Genomic DNA, 15,207 nt, shown 5'->3' on the forward strand with positions numbered 1-15,207 from the left:
AAAGGGATTTAGGTTTTGCAACACCTAATTTTTGGGCACCTTGAAAATTACTGTAATCCACAAAGACTGAGTTATAGCTGCCCAGGTTCCCTGTACAATGAACGGGAAGAGATAGATACCTAAATATGGGATCCACAAAAGCCAGTGTGGGGAGCCATCTAAGCTAGCCAATAGGAGATGCCACCAAGGGGGGTCCTAAGCCATGCACCTCCCACAGGGTCAGTGCTGTGACACAGAGGCCCAGTGGTGCCAACTGCATTACTCTGTCAGCAACTCCTAATTGGCCTGACAAACTCACTACAACTAACACATTGCTTTCATGGCATTCATCCATAAATAGCATCTTTTAAAGTATCAAATGAAAGCTGGTATCACACTGCTACTGCTCACGAAAGCTTATGCTCAAATAAATTTGTTAGTCTCTAAGGTGCCACAAGTACTTCTTTTCATATTACCCTTTCTCACTCTTAAAATCTTAAACTTTTTGTTAACTTATACTTGCTTTCAGTATAAACAGATTACAGTGCTGAGGTGTTATAATGGAGCTGATACTCAGTTGAATCAAAGAAGCAGGTGTGTGTATACTAACAAACCTGATAATTACTGACTGTGTCTGTGGAGGGGACTGGACACAACAGGGGGATAGACGCTTCTGAGGTGTCCGGGGCCTAGAATACACCAAGTATTAATCTCCAAGGCAAAGCAAGGGCTCGCAGAGCCCTGAGGATTTTGTTTTGGTGGCTAACGGACAGTGTCAGGGAGCTGACCCACGTATGAAGTTTAACATCAGCAAGACTCTCTCACTGAGGCGGGGGGTTGGGAATCACAGAATATCAGAGTTGGCAGGGACCTCAGGAGATCATCTAGTCCAACCCCCTGCTCAAAGCAGGACCAATCCCCAATTTTTGCCCCAGATCCCTCAATGGCCCCCTCAAGGATTGAACTCACAACCCTGGGTTTAGCAGGCCAGTGCTCAAATGGGGGGAACATGGTGACCCACAGTCTGGGGTACCCTGAGAAAGTGTCACAGGCACTGAATTGCAGGCTGCAGCGAGGCACCTCTCTCTGCTTGCAGGGATGCTGGAACAATTTGCATTGTGAGGGTGCTGAGAGCCATTTAACCAAACCGTAAACCCTGTATATAATAGAAACCGCTTCAAACCAGGGGTGTGGCAGCACCCATGTCTGCTTGTGATCCAAAGCTGGGAGCCCCCCTCCAAGAGTGAGGTGGTTTAGGTGCCAAAGCCGCTTCTGGCGAGAACAGCTTCTGTATCAGCCTAACCCCAAACAAAATGACCAGGGTCTCAGCTCAGCTGGGTACGTGGGCAGGGACCCACTGTTTAAATACACAAGTCGTTCAGGTCCATTGAAGTCAATGCTCACCTGCGTAAGTACCCTGCTGAATTTGAATCTTTGTAGTTGTAGGCCTCCTGATCTCTGCTGAGATTCTAGCTTTTTCCCAATGGCTGTTTTCTTTATGATCCAGAGGCACATCACAACAAAAAATATTTGTACAGTAGAAATAGCCAATTCAGTGGTACGTTTACTGTAGTATTTAGCTGTGTTTGCAATTTTATTATGGTTAACTGTACAGGGTCCTGACATACTGTTGTGAAGGATGCTGTAGGAACATAGAAGCTTTTATTGAATTCCTGAGTTTGTCTCCTTTCCTCTAGCCCTGGAAATCCATTTTTAAATAAAGAAGATAAGTTCATTGGTTCGAAGTACAAGAAAGTTGTTTATAGGGAATACACAGACAGCACGTTCAGCACTCCCAAGGAAAGAGCAGAGGAGCAGCAGCATCTGGAAATTTTAGGTATGGTCATAATAAATTTAGACCTGACAGAAATGCAGACTTTATGAATCCGAATACAGTGATTTCTACTCTACAAGACAAACTAGAGAGTAAGCAGAACAACACTGGGCCTGCTTCTACTCACACCAGTATACCTCCATCAGACTTGAATGTAATTAGTCCTGATTTACATAGATGTAAGTGAGACTGGACCTGTGTTTGCAGTAGAAGAGGAAATCCCAATTTATGAATGCATGCATTATATTTAAGGTACATACAGCACTGTTTTCAAATTTGGTCTAAGATTGGACAGCTAAATCCATACCGATTTCAATGAGAGCTATAGATGCTCAGCACCTTTGAAAGTTAGGCTACCTATTTAGGTGAGTCACGTCAGACACAGGTTTGAAAATATTGGTCAGAGTAATACATCAGCTGTGTCCATTAGTTGAAATCATCAATTGTTTTTAAGTTGCTGTCATACACCTTCAACTATCACATTGCATTATAATCTGTGCTTTTGGGTGCAGTTGTGGTGTGGGAGGGGGTACAGGCTCTGGGCTGGAGCCGGAGATGAGGGGTTCAGGATGCAGGAGGTAGATCCAGGCTGGGGCAGGAGGTAGGGGTGCAGGGTCTGGCTGGGGGTGTGGGCTCTGGGGTGGGGCCAAGGATGAGGGATTTGGGGTCCAGGAGTGGGTTCTGGGCTGGGGCAGAAGAGTTTGGAGTGTGGGAGGGGGTTCCGACCTGAGGCAGGGGGTTGGGACACAGGAGGAGGTGAGGGGTGCGGGCTCCAGGCAGTGCTCACATCAGGCAGCTCCCCGCAAGTGGCAAAGTGTTCCTTGGCTCCTAAGCAGAGGCATGGCCAGGCGGCTCTGTGCACTACCTCCGCCCAGGTGGCCACCCCTCCACCTAGGAGCCAAGGGACATGTCATCACTTGCAGGGAGCCGCACGCAGACAGGTAGGGAGCCTGCCAACGGGACTTTTAATGGCCTGGTCAGTACCAGGTGTCGAAAACCAGACACCTGGTAACACTAACAGTGGGTCATACTGCAAGGTGAACTGTCAGGAGGGAGGTTACTAGTGGAGTTCCACAGGGGTAGGTTTGCTAAAATCTTTTTAACATTTTTATTAATGACCTTGACACAAAAAGACAGTGTGTGCTAATAAAATCTGCAGATGACAAAAGTTGGGAGGTATTGCCAATATGGAGAAGGACTGGAATATCATACAAGAAGATTTGGATGACCTTGAAAACTGGAGTAATAGGAGTGGGATAAGATTTAAATAGTGCAAGGTCATGCACTTAGGGATGAACAACAAGACTTTTTGCTATAAATTGGGGACTTAGTCAGACGTAACAGAGGAGGAGTGGAAGGACATGGGTATACTGGTCAGTCACAGGATGATAATGAGCTGCCAATGTGATGTGGCCATGAAAGGCTAATTCAATCCTAGTCTGTTTTAGGTGAGGTATTTCCAGTAGAGATAGGTAAGTGTTGTTACCGTTGTACAAGGCATTGGTGACCACCTCACCAGGAATACTGTGTGCAATTCTAGTCTCCCATGTTTAAGAAAGATGAATTCAAACTAGATCAGGTGCAGAGAAGTACTACTAGGATGATCAGAGTAACGGAGAACGTGCCTTACTGGAGGAGACTTAAAGATCTAAGGGTACGTCTTCACTACCCGCTGGCTCAGCAGATCTATCGGGGATCGGTTTATCGTGTCTCGTCTAGACACGATAAATCGATCTCCGAATCGACGCCTGTACTCCACCTTGTCAGGAGGAGTAAGCGGAGTCAATGGGGGAGCCGCTGCGATCCACTCACCACCATGAGGACAGCCAGATAACTCAAACTAAGATACTTTGACTTCACCTACGCAAATAGCGTAGCGGAAGTTGCGTATCTTACTTTGAAAACCCCCCGCCATGTAGTCCAGGCCTTAGCTTTTGTTTTGTTAAGCTAAACAAGCCAAGAGGTGATGTGATGTGATTCTTCTCTGTAAACACATAATCATAGAATATCAGGGTTGGAAGGGACCTTAGGAGGTCATCTAGTCCAACCCCCTGCTCAAAGCAGGACCAATCCCCAATTAAATCATCCCAGCCAGGGCTTTGTCAAGCCTGACCTTAAAAACTTCTAAGGAAGGAGATTCTACCACCTCCCTAGGTAACGCATTCCAGTGTTTCACCACCCTCCTAGTGAAAAAGTTTTTCCTAATATCCAACCTAAACCTCCCCCACTGCAACTTGAGACCACTACTCCTTGTCCTGTCATCTTCTACCACTGAGAATAGTCTAGAACCATCCTCTCTGGAACCACCTCTCAGGTAGTTGAAAGCAGCTATCAAATCCCCCCTCATTCTTCTCTTCTGCAGACTAAACAATCCCAGTTCCCTCAGCCTCTCCTCATAAGTCATGTGTTCCAGACCCCTAATCATTTGTGTTGCCCTTCGCTAGACTCTTTCCAATTTATCCACATCCTTCTTATAGTGTGGGGCCCAAAACTGGACACAGTACTCCAGATGAGGCCTCACCAATGTCGAATAGAGGGGGACGATCACGTCCCTCGATCTGCTCGCTATGCCCCTACTTATACATCCCAAAATGCCATTGGCCTTCTTGGCAACAAGGGCACACTGCTGACTCATATCCCGCTTCTCGTCCACTGTCACCCCTAGGTCCTTTTCCGCAGAACTGCTGCCTAGCCATTCGGTCCCTAGTCTGTAGCTGTGCATTGGGTTCTTCCGTCCTAAGTGCAGGACCCTGCACTTATCCTTATTGAACCTCATCAGATTTCTTTTGGCCCAATCCTCCAATTTGTCTAGGTCCCTCTGTATCCTATTCCTGCCCTCCAGCGTATCTACCACTCCTCCCAGTTTAGTATCATCCGCAAATTTGCTGAGAGTGCAATCCACACCATCCTCCAGATCATTTATGAAGATATTGAACAAAACCGGCCCCAGGACCGACCCCGGGGCACTCCACTTGACACCGGCTGTCAACTAGACATGGAGCCATTGATCACTACCCGTTGAGCCCGACAATCTAGCCAACTTTCTACCCACCTTATAGTGCATTCATCCAGCCCATACTTCTTTAACTTGCTGACAAGAATACTGTGGGAGATCGTGTCAAAAGCTTTGCTAAAGTCAAGAAACAATACATCCACTGCTTTCCCTTCATCCACAGAACCAGTAATCTCATCATAGAAGGCGATTAGATTAGTCAGGCATGACCTTCCCTTGGTGAATCCATGCTGACTGTTCCTGATCACTTTCCTCTCATGTAAGTGCTTCAGGATTGATTCTTTGAGGACCTGCTCCATGATTTTTCCGGGGACTGAGGTGAGGCTGACTGGCCTGTAGTTCCCAGGATCCTCCTTCTTCCCTTTTTTAAAGATTGGCACTACATTAGCCTTTTTCCAGTCATCCGGGACTTCCCCCGTTCGCCACGAGTTTTCAAAGATAATGGCCAATGGCTCTGCAATCACAGCCGCCAATTCCTTTAGCACTCTCGGATGCAACTCGTCCAGCCCCATGGACTTGTGCACGTCCAGCTTTTCTAAATAGTCCTTAACTATCTCTGTCTCCACAGAGGGCTGGCCATCTATTCCCCATGTTGTGATGCCCAGCGCAGCAGTCTGGGAGCTGACCTTGTTAGTGAAGACAGAGGCAAAAAAAGCATTGAGTACATTAGCTTTTTCCACATCCTCTGTCACTAGGTTGCTTTCCTCATTCATTAAGGGGCCCACACTTTCCTTGGCTTTCTTCTTGTTGCCAACATACCTGAAGAAACCCTTCTTGTCACTCTTAACATCTCTCGCTAGCGGCAGCTCCAGGTGCGATTTGGCCCTCCTGATTTCATTCCTACATGCCCGAGCAATATTTTTATACTCTTCCCTGGTCATATGTCCAACCTTCCACTTCTTGTAAGCTTCTTTTTTATGTTTAAGATCCGCTAGGATTTCACCGTTAAGCCAAGCTGGTCGCCTGCCATACTTACTATTCTTTCGACACATCGGGATGTTTTATCCCTGTAACCTCAACAGGGATTCCTTGAAATACAGCCAGCTCTCCTGGACTCTTTTCCCCTTCATGTTAGTCCCCCAGGGGATCCTACCCATCCGTTCCCTGAGGGAGTCAAAGTCTGCTTTCCTGAAGTCCAGGGTCCATATCCTGCTGCTTACCTTTCTTCCCTGTGTCAGGATCCTGAACTCAACCAACTCATGGTCACTGCCTCCCAGATTCCCATCCACTTTTGCTTCCCCTACTAATCCTTCCCGGTTTGTGAGCAGCAGGTCAAGAAAAGCTCCCCCCCTAGTCGGCTCCTCTAGCACTTGCACCAGGAAATTGTCCCCTACACTTTCCAAAAACTTCCTGGATTGTCCATGCACCGCTGTATTGCTCTCCCAGCAGATATCAGGAAAATTAAAGTCACCCATGAGAACCAGGGTGTGCGATCTAGTAGCTTCTGCGAGCTGCCGGCAGAAAGCCTCATCCACCTCATCCCCCTGGTCCGGTGGTCTATAGCAGACTCCCACCACTACATTACTCTTGTTGCTCACACTTCTAAACTTAATCCAGAGACACTCAGGTTTTTCTGCAGTTTCGTACCGGAGCTCTGAGCAGTCATACTGCTCCCTTACATACAGTGCTACTCCCCCACCTTTTCTGCCCTGCCTGTCCTTCCTGAACAGTTTATAACCATCCATGACAGTACTCCAGTCATGTGAGTTATCCCACCAAGTCTCTGTTATTCCAATCACGTCATAATTCCTTGACATCACCAGGACCTCCAGTTCTCCCTGCTTGTTTCCAAGGCTTTGTGCATTCGTATATAAGCACTTGAGATAAGCTGCTGATTGCCCCTCATTCTCAGTATGAGGCAGGAGCCCTCCCCTCACAGACATTCCTGCCTGTGCTTCCTCCCGGTATCCCGCTTTCCCACTTACCTCAGGGCTTTGGTCTCCTTCCCCCGGTGAACCTAGTTTAAAGCCCTCCTCACTAGGTTAGCCAGCCTGCTCGCAAAGATGCTCTTCCCTCTCTTCGTAAGGTGGAGCCCGTCTCTACCTAGCACTCCTCCTTCATGGAACACCATCCCATGGTCAAAGAATCCAAAGCCTGCTCTCCGACACCACCTGCGTAGCCATTCGTTGACTTCCACGATTCGACGGTCCCTACCCAGGCCTTTTCCTTCCACGGGGAGGATGGACGAGACCACCACTTGCGCCTCAAACTCCTTTATCCTTCTTCCCAGAGCCACGTAGTCCGCAGTGATCTGCTCAAGGTCATTCTTGGCAGTATCATTGGTGCCCACGTGGACATCTGCGGATATGTCTACACTGCCCGTCTGATTGGCGGGCAGCGATCGATCCAGCGGGGGGGGGGGTGTCAATTAGATGCGATAAATCGATCCCCGAGCACTTTCCCATCAACTCCTGTACTCCCCCGCCGCGAGAGGCACAGGCAGAGTTGACGGGGGAGTGGCAGCAGTCGACTCACCATAGTGAAGACACCGCGGCGAGTAGATCTAAGTACGTCGACTTCAGCTATGTTATTCACGTAGCTGAAGTTAAGTAACTTAGATTGATTCCCCACCCCACCTCGCAGTGTAGACCAGGGGTTTGAGAAACACCAGGGAGGGAGAGGAGTTATTTAAATTAAGAGCCAATGTTGGCACAAGAACAAATGGATATAAACTGGCCATCAACAAGTTTAGGCTTGAAATGAGACTCAGGTTTCTAACCATTAGAGAAATGAAGTTCTGGAACAGCCTTCTAAGGGGGTCAGTGGGTGCAAAAAGCCTTACGTGTTTCAAGACTGAGCTTGATGGAGGAGATAGTATAAGGTTCCCTACAATGGCATATACCATTTGTGTCTATTAGCAAATATCTCCAGTGGCTGGAGATGGGACACTAAATGGGGAGGGTCCAAGTTACTAGAGAGAATTCTTTTGGGGCTTTGAATGGTGGGTCTTGCCCACATGCTGAGGGTCTAAATGATCTTCATACTTTGGGTCAGGAAGGAATTTCCCCCCAGGTTAGACTGGCAGAGACCCGGGGGTTTTTTGTCTTCCCCTGAAGCATGGTCACTTGCTGGTTATAACTAGTGTAAATGATGGATTATCTGTAACTTGAAGGCTTTAAAATCAAGTTTTGAGGACTTCAGTGACTCAGCCAGAGATTATGGGCCTATTGCAGGAGTGGATGGGACAGGTTCTGTGGCCTGTGATGTGCAGGAGGTCAAACTAGATAATCAGGATTGTTCCTTCTGGCCTTAATCTGAGTCTAATAAACAATTTACAATTATTACACACTATTTGTGCTTACTGAATCTACTCTTTCCATAATGAATAATTCACCAGGTTTGGACTCAGTTTTCCTGGGCTAGGTATTAAAGTAGAGACCTCATGCCTACTTCTGCTGCATGTTCACACATAACACAAGAAGCGGCCTTTTTACTAGTGTGACCATCTTTCGAGCTGGGAAAGATTTGTCTCTCTTTTCAACCCAACAGGTCCATTGCTTCTCGCAAACGTTGGCGATAAAGTCACAATTGTTTTTAAGAATTTGGCCACGAGACCTTATTCTATACATGCCCACGGAGTGAAAACGGACAGTTCCATTGTTGCTGTAACTCAGCCAGGTAAACCATATCACTTACTCCACTGTGCTCACAGCAAACTTCAAGCTATTTAATAAAGGCTTGGGGGGGACCCAAAAAACCCCTTCTTCCACTCAGCCACTGCAATTTTACTAAGGTGGTATTGCTTTCATGAAAATACAATCAGTTATAATATTTTCATAGAACTATTAGTTAATTAGCATTTAACGCTCCTCATTTACAATTACTGCGCTGTATCTTAAGCTATGCTACACTTACAATGCAACAGTGGGACAACTGCAGCTGTGCTGGTAAAGCACTTCAGTGCTGACACTCACTACAGTGATGGAAGGGGTTCTTCTGTTGCCATAATTAATCCACCTCCCAAGAAGCACTAGCTAAGTCAACAGAAGGCTTTGTCCATCAAACTAGCGCTATCTATACCGGGGGTTAGGACCGCTTAACTAAGGAGTTTGGATTTTTCACAACCTGAGCATCGCAGCTGGGTCAATGTAAATTTTTAGTGTAGACTTGGCCTTAGAAATACAGCGCCAGATCCTGCCGTCACATTTCACAGTCCTTAAACAGGCAAGTCTCCCATTGAAGAAAATAGATTTGGCAATTTAAGAACAGCATGATTTGGCCTATGCAATCTTTGTTATTTCAAAAGTTATTCTGGGTTCTCTGTCTTCTTCATAGAATGCAGGGTTCCTTTGCTAAGAAGTGGCAGAACTGAATAGTGCCATCACACAAAGGGATTTGAGCAAGAGTTCAAGTATCTGCAGAAGGGAAATAACAACAAATGAGTCAGCCACAGCTGCACTCAAGAAGAGGAAGTTCATGGCAAAAATAAACTGTAAATTAAAATACCATCTGTTTCAGGACAACTTCTTAGATAACTTTTCCTGAAGGGCAATGAATTGTATCATGCACTGGGTTGTTTGTTAAAATATCCTGCAAAGCATGATTTCATTGTCAAGTGAGGATGGGGGAGAACCCCATCAACTTGGTCAATTTTTTAGACCTAAAATCCTTGACAACATCCTTTGAGTCAGTTGCCATCAGCTTCTTTGAATAAATAAAGTTGTGGACTGGATGAACAAAGTGAATACACCTTTAAAATACACTAATATGTACTTAATTCAGGTGAAACAAGAACCTACATCTGGAAAATCCCTGACCGATCTGGTTCTGGGAAAGGTGATCCCTCCTGTATTCCTTGGGCTTATTACTCAGTTGTGGATAAAGTTAAGGTACGTTTCTAATGACAGTTAAACAAAAATTCCTTTACAGTGAAAAGGAAAAGGAAAGGAGTTTGAACTCTTCCATTTGCTGTTTTCTCTGATGAAAGCAAAGCCCCTGCTACCGCTGCTATTTAGACAGACTTATTACTTTAAAGGGCATAATAATTCCATACTGAGTTACTGGTTTGTAATTTCACTGCATTCCTGCTATTAAGTACTGGTTAGCCTAAACTAATATTTAAAGCAACCATCCTAAAAATCCTTGAAAGTGAAAGAGCTGATTACATTAATGGAGCAAATATGTAATTGGTCATTTGCATGGAAAACTGTCACATGCAAATTGAGCACAATAGTGCAAAAAAAAAAAAAATCTGAAAACAGAGGGTTATTGCATGTGTGTTTAGTTGAAGTCACCCTTGAATGGAGACCAAGTACAAAAATATCTCTAATGAATTTTGGAAAGAGAGACAAGCAAGTTAAAACAGGATTAAAATTGAAGCTGTTTTGTAACATTAACTCTAGCACCAACTACAATAGATGGAGAGAAGAAACAGTTGCTGTTTATGCTGTATTGCACCTTGTGCTGCCCCAGGATTAAATGAATAACCCTCCTCTTTATCTGTGAGATTTCCTTGTTCAATTGTCAATTACCAAATGCCAGCAGAAATGCATTCTCAGTCTCGGTAGTGATGTTGTTACTCATGAGTATTCCACTCCGCTATTAAAGCCCATTCTACTTAGATAAGACACCCATGAGAATTTTGTTTTTGTGTTTTCAGGATACGTACAGTGGATTAATAGGGACGCTTGTTGTCTGTCCCAAGCAGTATTTTCCCACATTTCTGTTGAAAAAGAGAGTTGAATTTGCTCTTCTTTTTATGGTTTTTGATGAAAACGAGTCTTGGTACTTAGATGAAAATATCAAAACTTATTCTGCCAATCCAGACAAAGTAAACAAAGAAGATGAGGAATTTATTGAAAGCAATAAAATGCATGGTACGTTTCCCAGTTTCATTTCACTGTATCTTTGAAATCTGTGGCTGTCAAATTTGTTTCTGAAATCTGTGATCTTTTGGTTCTGGGTGTATATGTGACTTTCCAAGCTTTAACGGATGTCCAGTTATCAGGCCCAAGCCTTACTCAGACAGGCAAGAACCCTTATTCGTCAGGACAGCACTTAAGCCTATGCTTAAGTTCCATTTAAATAAAAATACTGAAATTCAAAATATGGTTTTGTCATATTCTATTTTTACCCATAAAGTTATCCACATTGAAATTCTAATCCCTAAAATCAGTTGTTAAATTTCAACATGTTGGGTTGAACAACAAGTGCTAATATAAGGCCTAATCCTGAAAGGTACTGAGCATCTCCTGAGAGCTTCGATTCTGCGTTCTACAGGAGCTGAAGATTCACAAGACCTCACAGTATCATCCTATGCTAGGGTAGAGCACTCTCTAGCCTCTTTTCCCACTGAGCAAATGTGGGATGTATCATATCATCAGATCCTATCCTCATAGGTTTTCTTATTTGATAGGGACAGTACATTCAGTCAGTGCCTTTATTTTTTTTAAGGGACATTCAAAGTAGTTCTGATTGCCTACCACTAGCATTAAACTCTCAAATTCCTCTGCCATTAAAACCTAGATAACAATACAAAATGTGTTTTGTATCCCCCTTTCCCCAGCCATTAATGGAAAACTGTTTGGAAACTTACATGGTCTTACAATGCATGTTGGAGATAAAGTAAGCTGGTACCTGATGGGAATGGGGAATGAAGTAGACATGCATACAGCACATTTCCATGGCCATAGCTTTGATTATAAGGTAAAATTCCTTTTATGTTCATTTCTTACTGTGTTCACTCTTTTCATGAGGATTATGAGGGAATGAGATGTTACAATCTTAAGCCACAGTCCTGTAACTTGAATTTACAGTATTTATATATAAAAAATATTTGCTCAGACCAAGATACTTTTATATAAGAGAAGACAAGATAACGTTTGATGATGGGATTTAGTATAGGTACGTGTCTCATGCTACCTCCACAATTTATCTCCAAGTTGCCACACTCATGATATGAAAATTGTGCTTCTCCCACCCCCTCACACGGTTGTCCTAGTTAAATTTTTTTAGTTAAAAATTCTGAAAGGAAGATCTATGAACGTATGAATTAATGGCTCTGTGAAGTGAGACTGCTTTGGAGTTGACATACTTGGAGAAAGAGCTCTGTGTAAGCTCAAAAGTTGTGTCTCACCAACAGAAGTTGGTCCAAGAAAAAAATATCACCTCACCCACCTTGTCTCTCTAACATACTGGGCCAAAACTTTATCTTAATCCCATTAGAAGTCCTGTTAAGAACACTGAATGACTTCTGTGAGAGTGAGCACCTGTGTAAGTTTGAGGAGAATGTAGCCCATTGTACAGCCATCTATCGATACAGCACTGTGTATTTATCCATTACATAGGTGTAATTGCTATTGTTGTTTTTCCCCTTGAAGCGCACTGGAATTTACCGGGCTGATGTCTTTGACCTTTTCCCTGGCACATTTCAAACTGTGGAAATGCTTCCAGAGTACCCTGGCACCTGGTTACTGCACTGTCATGTGACTGACCATATCCATGGTGGCATGGAAACTACCTACACAGTGCTCCCGAAAGAAGGTAAGACTGGCTAACCTAGATCAATCAGAGGGACATGTTTAAGGATGTATTACTGAATATAGGCCATATCCCAAGAGGTGCTGAGCAGCAGATTATCAGGCCCATGGGGAAGAAGAGAGATGAGAAGGCCTGAGTGTATTACAAAGGACCAAATTTAGCCCTGGGTGAAATTCTGTGCTCTTGTAGGTGCAGCACAGAATTCACAGCCAGAGAGATGGGCATGTTAAGGTAACTTTAAGCAACCCCTGCACTCCTGATTCTGGAGTGCTCCAGAAACCTGGGCCAGGGCAGCCCCCAGTGTAATTTAGACAGCCTAGGGGAGAAGGGGTCAGTTATCTAAGTAAGCTTTTTGGGATAATGATTGTCAGTTTTATTTTGTGTTTGTACAGTGTGTAGTTCAATAGGGACTCCTAGGCACCATCATACCACCAATAAGTTACAGCAGCCCCCTTTGGCTGCCCTGTGGGTAACACTGCCCAGAATCTCCACAGTGCTACATGCCAAGGCCCTGCCCCAACACAACCCCTACATTAAGGCTTACACAGGCAGCCTTGGAACACAGCCTGCAGATGTCATTCTCAGTTCCTGCATCCAGGGAGGAATTCCCTGATGCATGACAGGATTTTAAATCCTTTTTTTGCCTTTCTGACAGTCTTCTCAGGCATTAAAAGGCCCAGAGTAGGGGTGAGAATCTCATTCCATGTGTAAGCAGGGGCAACTAAAGCGGATAAAAGACTTGATCCCACAAGCAGCTGAATACATACAATTCCATTGGCAACAAACGTCTATTTCTGGCCCTGTACCAGAAACCTTTAATCAATCTGTAGCTTATATATTCCCAAGTGAGAGAGATATTACTATAGTTCTAAGCCAAAGGAAAAGAAAAAAAGTTATTGTAAACAGGAATGTCAAATATTTGGGTGGAGCATATAGAATTCATGAATTGTCTTATAAAATATGCCATTTTAAATGTATTTTCTAAGCACTGCTGGATTAGTTTTAGGGGACTTGGGCACCTAAATCCTCTTGACTTTCAATGAGATTTAGGCCCTTTTGAAAACATTACCCTGGTTTCTAATGATCTCTAACAAAAATCCAAACTCTTAAATGAAGTTTTTACAATTAAGGTTTAGCAAAAGCTTCCTGCTAACTCTTACGTATATCAAATACAAACAAACAAGGCACCCGTTATGATCTAAAGTGTAAAAATACACTTTAGATCGTCATTTCATTTACACTTGTGAATCTGGGCTAAGGCCCCAAGGTTGCAATTACCAAGGCACATGCCCTTTCCATAAATGCATGCATAATTCCATTGAAGTCAATGGAACTGCTCACATGGAGAAGTGTTTAGAGAATTAGGCCCACAGGCAGTCAAATTACACCAGACTCACACCAGTGAAAGTATAATAAAAATATTATCCCTTCAGTGTTCACTCTTACTTAGTAGACAGAATGCTGCCACAGCTAAGTAATGCCATTTCTATAGTATTACAGGCCTTCTCATGCATTTTATATAAATATTTTCCCCATAGCTGTTATGTAAAATTGAAAAGCCCCTATAAAACTAATTTTTTTAAAATTAGTATGTTTTCATAAGGGAGTGTTAATCATATAGAAAAGGTTAGCTTGGGCCTGGAAGGTAAAGAATATAGAACTTTTAAAATAATTGTTTTACAAAAAGCCTGATTCCCCTTTCCACCCCACCCCCAAAACTAGAGAAAATGAATGTCTGGGAGGGGTCTGTAGGTACAGGATATGACAATGGGCAGAAGAACAGATCAAAGAAACAGGAAAAATCTCTTATGCTTGGAAGGGTATTTTAGTTAAGGAGAAGGCTGGCCATCAACATAATAAAAGGAAGATAGTAGTGAAGTTTTTTCCTATCCACCCTCCCCTCCCCAGATATGAGAGTTGAGATCTGATCCTTCAGACAAAAATCTGTCTCACATGCGATTGCTCACAAAAGACAAAGGGGTTTGCAGAATGGGCCCTTATTAAAAACAAGTTTTCCTATTTAAAACAAACACCATGAGCAGATATTTGAGGAATGATTAAATCTTATTTTGAATTCAAATGAGCACCATTTTTAAAAAAACACTCCTAAAAACTTTCCTGTGCTAGAAAGGGGTAAAAGATGTTAAGTTTATAGTAAACACCACAATTAAAAATACCAGAAACTAGGTAATAAAGCATCTTTAACCCTTGATCTATATTTAAAAGTGTACATGATTTAGCATGAATACCAGAAAATGTATCTAACTTTTGTAAATAAATCTTGTTTAGAAAACAGAGTACTAGTATAGCTTATACCAGACTCGTACAGAAAGTAAAAGTTGATTTACACAATATACTGTGAAATATGTAAAACAGATTTTACCCTACACACCTACCTCTTAAAATGGATCCCTCATAATGGTACAGAGATTGACTCAAGTCACAACATACAACCCAGTCTGAACTCCCAGCATTTTAAGGTGGGTTTTTGGATTTGGATCCTAAATTCTCCCGAAAATGGGTGCACTGACAAATCTTTTTGTGTTACTTCTCTTGCACGCGAAAAATAGCTTGTTGCATTGATATGAGGTTTTACAGAAACACTTTTCCCCTTTGCAGAGCAACAGTCTTTGTTCCCAAGGATGTTTGAGCAGTTCACACATAAAATCAAAACAGCCAGAACAGAATGAAGGAATTGGCTTATCACAAGGATTCTCTAAAGTCTTTACTTGATGAAACACTTCTTAAGAAAGGACATCTGGACCACTTGCCTTTTGTGAACCAAGTTGAGAAAGGATCATCTGTCCCACAAGAACAACCCTGGTAACACATGGATCATAGTTTGGAACAGCTCTGTGAATACATAGCCTATAAATTACTCTTTGCATAAATAAAAAACCCT

General features: G+C 43.4%; 1 protein-coding gene across 1 annotated transcript in view; it reads left to right on the forward strand.

The window, feature by feature from the left end:
- Positions 1-15,207, forward strand: part of CP (ceruloplasmin) — a 39,616-nt gene extending 24,409 nt beyond the window's left edge. The window contains exons 13-19 of the mRNA XM_073359716.1: positions 1,677-1,816; positions 8,316-8,444; positions 9,549-9,655; positions 10,426-10,642; positions 11,332-11,471; positions 12,146-12,308; positions 14,925-15,207. Coding sequence (XP_073215817.1) covers positions 1,677-1,816; positions 8,316-8,444; positions 9,549-9,655; positions 10,426-10,642; positions 11,332-11,471; positions 12,146-12,308; positions 14,925-14,995 — 967 coding nt within the window. The 3' untranslated portion in view covers positions 14,996-15,207. The remainder of the gene's footprint in view (positions 1-1,676; positions 1,817-8,315; positions 8,445-9,548; positions 9,656-10,425; positions 10,643-11,331; positions 11,472-12,145; positions 12,309-14,924) is intronic.

This window comes from Lepidochelys kempii, chromosome 9 (assembly GCF_965140285.1).
Source record: "Lepidochelys kempii isolate rLepKem1 chromosome 9, rLepKem1.hap1, whole genome shotgun sequence".
Lineage (NCBI taxonomy): Eukaryota > Metazoa > Chordata > Testudines > Cheloniidae > Lepidochelys > Lepidochelys kempii.